The sequence below is a fragment of the Lupinus angustifolius genome, chromosome LG07 (assembly GCF_001865875.1).
Source record: "Lupinus angustifolius cultivar Tanjil chromosome LG07, LupAngTanjil_v1.0, whole genome shotgun sequence".
In the NCBI taxonomy this organism is placed as follows: Eukaryota; Viridiplantae; Streptophyta; class Magnoliopsida; order Fabales; family Fabaceae; genus Lupinus; species Lupinus angustifolius.
Window position 1 is genome coordinate 3,245,004 of NC_032015.1, and position 7,146 is coordinate 3,252,149.

The following is a 7,146-nucleotide window of genomic DNA, read 5'->3' on the forward strand; positions in this document are numbered from 1 at the left end:
TTTAACTGGTGGTTTAATAATTAAACCGCATGTCAGTTAAACTGGACATATCTGCTTATATTTATTATATATAAACCTGTAACAAAAAAAAAATTCAATAGGTAGACTCAAATTTATAATCTATATTCATAATCTACTCAAAATTCATATAAATTCACATAAACAAACAACTTTAAGTCTTTAACAAATTCAAAGTCTAAATTACAAAACATATATAAATCCAAAAGTATCACTTAATAACCGCAAAATATAAATAAATGACAGAAATTTACAATGCAATCTATAAAACAAATAAATTTTGAGTTTTAACATTTAATACCAATGAGCCACAGTTGTCTCATATCGAGATTATATATCTACATCAAATCCTATATTCAGACAGTACTCCAAGATTACACAAATGTCGGCAAATTCACCAATATAGTGTACCTTGGCCGAAAAATTATGGTCTTGGTGCACCTTTTAGGAAAATTACATACGTCTTGTAAATTTCCTAATACTGGTAATGGAAATGCCGACTTCAATTTTTTTCTGACTCCCCCCAAATCAGCAATAGGGGAAGTTTTACTTAATTATATTTTTTCCTTCTCTCCCCTACATCGGCAATGGGGGAATTTATATTTTTTTTCTTCCTCCTCTCCCTAAATCGGTAATGGATGGGGAGTTTTTGTTTTTGTTTTTTTCTTCTCCCCCTAAATCGACAATGGGGGAGTTTTTAATTTTTTTGATTTTTTTCCTCTCCCCCTATATAAGCAATGGGAGGGGAGTTTTTTTATTTGTACTTTTCCCAAACCCGTGAGCCCTAACCTTATATATACCCAACTACATTATTTTTACACAAACATTTCTCTATTCTGTAAGAGAGTAAAATTTCTTTGAAGTGAGATTTTAGTCACCAATTGTAGAGGTTGGTATATCATTCAATTACTACATTTTATTTTATTCGTATAAGTTTATATGTTTTAATGTTATTAATTGTTAAATGTAGATGACTATTGTGAGAGATATTGTTAGCGATTTTAGCGATAAAGAAGATATTGAAATGTGTAGCGACGAGGAGGAGGTTCAATTTGATAATGGTTCATCTCGTAGTATGACATATACTACTCCATCATCATTTTTTCTTGAACAATAATTCTGAAGTTGGTCGTGATTTTGGACATACCACTGGTTTAACGGATATTATTGATAATGATTTATTTATTAGTATGCAATTTGAATCCAAATAAGCCACCATAAATGCAATTAGAGAATTTCATATAAAATATTCGTTCGACTATGTTGTTACAGAGTCTAGACCGGACAGATACGTTGGCAAATGTAAACATTTTGGTGTAGGATGTCAATGGCGAATTCTCGCTTCTTATAACGTTAAGCGTGATTATTAGGAGATTAGAAAAATTAGTGGAACACACACTTATCTATGTTAGAGATTGAGCACACTGTGATGGAATGGTAACTTTTTTTTATAAATTAAACTTTCTCTTTAATCATATTATTTACTTCTAATTTCATCCTCCAGCTTCACTTATAAATGATGGGAGTATTGGCTGAATTGTACCCAATGCTACTCTACCCACATTGATGAAGCTCCTCCTACTCATCATTATCATATACCGGAAGACTCTCTGCAACAAACTCCAGTGGATAGTCATTCTCAAGGACATACTTCATTAGTTACTCCTCAACAACAACTACCGTAAGAGAGTTTGCAAATTATAATTATTCATACAATTGCCATCAATGTTTGCTACTACTTCAAGTACACCATTGCCGACATACGATTCTCAACAATATTATTGTCCTACTATGCCGTCTACAAACATTTTTTGTATACAACATACTGGTGACGAAGTTGTGAGTGAGGATGTTGATGAAATTGAATATGATTCAGATGATGAGGAACCACAATTGGCGACATGTGATAGAAGGAGAATCTCGTAGCGGAATGAACAACAATTAAGAGTTCAACGACCAAGAATAAAAAACCACCTCCATGTGGCACTGCATCACATATACGTCATTAAAGTTTTGTGGGATATAAACAATTAAAATTTTAATAGTGTCAGATTTTTTTTTTTGAATAATATTAGTGTTGCAAAAAATATTTCATTATTATGTCGTGTTGTTCGGGTTGACAAAAATTATTATGTTGCGTGTTGTTAGGGTTAGAGATTGAAAAACTAAACTCTAAACTAATAATATAACTCCCCTCATTGCCAATTTAGGTGGGAGAGGAATTTTTTTAAAAAAAATCAAAAACTCCCACCCAATTGCCGATTCAGGGGGAGAGAAAAAAACGAAACCCACAAAAAAATACAATTAAATAAAACTCCCCCTATTGCCAATGTTGGGGGAAGTAAGAAAAAAAATTGAAATCGGCATTTCCATTGCCGATTCTAGGAAAGTTACACTATATTTGTAATTTTCCTAAAAGGTGCACTAAGTCCATATGTGTGAATTTTTCCACAAATGTCACTGAGATTACACACGAACGTTAGGAACCAAAATATGTAATCTAAGTATGCCTTCAAATCATGTATGTTGAAGTGTTGAAGAAGAGTTAGAAAGATGGGTCACCTTGTAATGAGTTTTTAAGTTTTTTTAAAAAAAAAATATGTGTATAAACCGACCAGTTTACTAGTTTTGACCGGTTCAACATTTGTACCGTATCGGCCGGTTCAATTGTAAAATCGGTGAACCGAGCCCCTAGCTGGTACGATAGAGATATTGAACCGACCAAGTATCAAAATCGGTGAACCAGCCGGTATTTGACTAAATTGACGAGTTTATACACATTTTTTTAAAAAAAAAACTTAAAAACCCATTACAAGGTGACTAATCTTTCCAAGCATTCTTCAACACTTCAAGTCACATGCTTCCAATGTATACTTAGATTACACATTTTGGTTCCTAACGTTCGTGTGTAATCTCAGTGACATTTGTGTAATCTTAGACTATTGTCTGAAGATAGGATTTGGTTCAAAAATATAATCTCGATATGAGACAACATTGACTCCTTGATGTTAAATGTTAAAACTCCAAATTTATTTGTTTTATAGAGTGCGTTGTGAGCTTGTGTCATTTATTTATATTTTACGGTTGTTAATTGGTACTTTTGGATTGATATGTATTTTGTAATTTATATTTTGAATTTGTTAAAGACTTAAAGTTGTTCGTTTATGTGAATTTTTAGTAGATTATGAATATAGATTATAAATTTGAGTATCTACCTATTTGTAATTTTTTTGCTATAGGTTTATATATAAAAATATAAGTAGGTATGTCCATTAACCGATATATGGTTTAATTACTGAACCACCAGTTGAACCACTGAACCACTATACCAATACACTGACTGATTTGATAATCAGTATGATTTTAACAACACTAGTCAATATCATCATTTAATATATATAATTTATTAAAATTTTAAAACATCAAATAATTTATAATAATTAACATGACAATGTTAAAATATCAAAATATACGAATGAATAATGATATAAGTAAATTTCATTTTTAAAGAACCACATTGGAATTAAAGCAGTAAACCCACATGAAATTGAAGCATTTTGTGGTGTTTTTTATATACTTCATATTTTTGATGATTTAAATTTTTATATAATTTCAAAACTTTTGATTTTTAGAAACATAATACATAATTACACGTTTATTTATTGCTCATTTATCACCAATATAGTCTCTATTTTTATTCAGTTTCCAATATACATTAAACAATATTATTCAATAAAATTATATTCAATTTTTATATTACTTATTAAATTATATACATATATAACTTGTAAAAGCTTTTAAACGAATAGATTTTATTATATCAATGTATATAATCATCAACAAAAGTTAATTTTTGAATTGAGATGGTGGAGAGGGGGGCCAGGAGGGTGACCATGATCATGGCGAGTGTTTTGTCTCTCGACCTGAAATTACTATACCTTAATCCAAAAAATTATCTTATCACTAAGCAGTTTTTAAACAAAAGTTATATACATAAACAATGGTAAATTATGTATAAATTATATAAATAAACATTACACTAACTATATGAGCTATCTCTCTAATAATAGAGCATCAAATAATGGATAAAATATTAATATTGGTATAAATAAATTCTTAACAATCTGAATTTTAAATTATTTTGGGATAAAATATTTTAAAGTTATCAAACGCCTCTTTTTTATCATATTGTATTGGATTCTCCATTACCCGATTTTAACTCCTAACAATAAATTAGATATTAAACTCATTTTATAATAAACGAGTATAATATATACAAAGTTGGTGTAAATATTTATACATTTTCAATATATCATTTATCATTCTTTTGTATTATATTTCATTATTTTTCAAGAGTCAATATGATAAAAATATGAATGGTGAATAATACATTAATAGTGTATAAAAATCAAACACTGCCGGTGCATAATATTTTATTTCCCCTTATCAATTATCAATTAAGATAATAAAATGAACGTAAGTCTTAGAATCACTTTCTAATAAACTGAAATAAAAAATATATTGAATAGTATCATAATTTTAAAATTATAATGTCTTAAATATGTTAATTCTAATGCAAACTTGTTTCTCTTTATTTCCTTAAGTAGTGAACCTTTTCCTATTAAATTGGTGTATTATCTCTCTACGTTTGGTATCTAATTAACCCTTATATATCGAATTAAAATTAAGATGTCAGAGTTGAATAAAAAATACTTTATGAGCTTTTTGTTTAGTAGATTAACTTTATATTTGAATTTTCTTTGATCTTTTTTTTTTCAATTTTTAAATTAATGTTTATTATTTAGCAGATAAAATTTTCTATTTTTTTTGGCATAACTAGTTATATTTCATCACCCAAGTTTATAAAGAATTAAAATATTTCAAGATATATAACATGTATGGTTTAGAAGAATCAAATCTTTGAATCCAACAAGGTTTTATAACAAGTATTTTTCTCAACAAATATCCATCTCAACACGTTTTCTGTCCGTGATATTTCTTTCTAGTTGACGAAGCAATATTGTCATTTTGAAATTTTAAAATTGAATGTATAAAAAAAAGTGAGTACCAAATTTAAAACTATTTAATCGTGGAAAATGTACAAAACATAATATAAATCTAAATACAAAACGTTAATGGTTAAATTTTCAAATTGTGCAACTAGTTTGTTTCATAGTTAATGAAATTGGACAGCATCAAGTTTCAAAATTTTAAACTTCGTTGTGCAGTATTTCCTATATTGACACAATATAGTGGCAAGATTGGTAATGCAATTATATGAACAAAAAACAGTTGATTTTTTTTATATTAGACATTGATGGTACTATCTTGTTTTAATTTAAAGTTAAAGACATATGAAATTACCTTATTTTTTTATAAAAATATTATTAGGAGTATCAAATATATCAATATATTGTTTATACTTCTAAAACATAATATATATTTCAAAGAAACATTTTCATTTATTAAATTGTGTGAATAAAGCAGTTATTATTTTCGATATTAGTTATTTTGTATAATATATATATATATATATATAATAAGATTAGGGTACTTATGTACTTTTTGAATAAAGAAATAATATAATGTGATTGTCACACATCCAATAAATAAAAGATACATATATTTGATACATACCTTTTCGTCATTGTAAAGATTGTGAAGTTCTAGCGCAGCATTAGTAGACAAATATCTTTCTGGTAACATTGGTTTATTATAGTATATTAGGCTTGTTTATTTAAAGTTCAAATGTTAGAAAAACAGTTGCTCATATTTGAATCTCACATAGTAAAATCATTAGTAATTGACACGTACCTTCTTATATATATATTAGTAAATTATTAAATTACAAATTCTATGCAAAACCTATCTGATACTTTATTTATCTTTTTTGTTACATTATTCCTCTGCCCATCTCTTGCAAAAGATAAAAAGAAAAGATAAAAAGATTAAAGGGATGGATATATAGATTTATTAATAGGTAGCTTGCAATTGCAAACTATCCAGCATGAATAAGATATGCGAGCTGTGCAAAGTTCCGGCAAGGATCTTCTGCGAGTCAGACCAAGCAACCTTATGCTGGGACTGCGATGCTCAGGTACACGCCGCCAACTTCTTAGTCGCAAGACACTCCAGAACCCTTCTCTGCCACACCTGCCACTCTCTCACGCCGTGGAAAGCCTCCGGCGCCAGACTCGGAAACACCGTCTCCTTCTGCCACAATTGCTCCGACGAAGAACAAATTCCAGATACCGGAGGAAGGAATGACGGTGGAATGGGTGGTTCCAATTATACTCAGCCGGTCCCTTCGTCCTCGACGCAACCGCCGGCGCCGGCGAGTTCTGAGGAATCCGTTATCATGTGTACTAATAACAGCAACGGTGAAGGTGTTTCTGAAACGGTAACTAGAACAACCTCGTTGAAACGACAGCATAAGGATTCGTGATTTTCAGGTTTAATATTTCTTTTCTATAAAGGAGAAGATATTTTAGTGTATGAAACAATGACCGTTATGATTTTCGTGGAAAAAGGTGATTTTATTTTTATTTAGTGAAAATCCGAAACACCTCGTTTAATTATAGTGGAAATTAGCACTTCAACTTTGCTCAAGCTTATCTTTGGGTGCAAAATTTTACAAAACTTTAAAAATTGACATAGTAGGTGTAAGACGTTTAAGTAGTATTATGTAACCTTATCACTTCATGCTGATCGAAATTAAGAACAACTTTGATATGTACTTTTATTCAAATTAAAGGTTAAGCCACTTTGAACTCTGTAAATTTTAGTCTGATCGTATTAAACTTGATTAGATTGGAATAACATGTGAAGTGAATCAAATCGGACAATTTATTTAATTTTTTTTTATAAAAATAGAACAATAGTATAATGTTTTGTTTTAATTTGGTCCAAAAAATAGAAAGATTTATTTCAATATAATTGTATATAATTATTGATTATATAAAATTTTGTATTTATATATACTATATATTTATTGATAAAAATGATAAATTATATATGAAACCACTTAGTTAGACTGGACGATTTAATCGTTTAAATTGGTTAAACCTAATACGGAACATGTGCCCCTTAATGTCTATTTCTAATTTCATAACACTTAGTGTAAGTGCA

At 29.0% G+C, this 7,146-nt stretch overlaps 1 protein-coding gene across 1 annotated transcript; it reads left to right on the forward strand.

The window, feature by feature from the left end:
• On the forward strand, positions 5,914 to 6,580 carry LOC109353044 (zinc finger protein CONSTANS-LIKE 1-like). The gene has a single exon (XM_019595232.1). It carries the CDS (start codon positions 6,026 to 6,028, stop codon positions 6,461 to 6,463), a length of 438 nt encoding a protein of 145 aa, XP_019450777.1. The 5' UTR covers positions 5,914 to 6,025; the 3' UTR covers positions 6,464 to 6,580.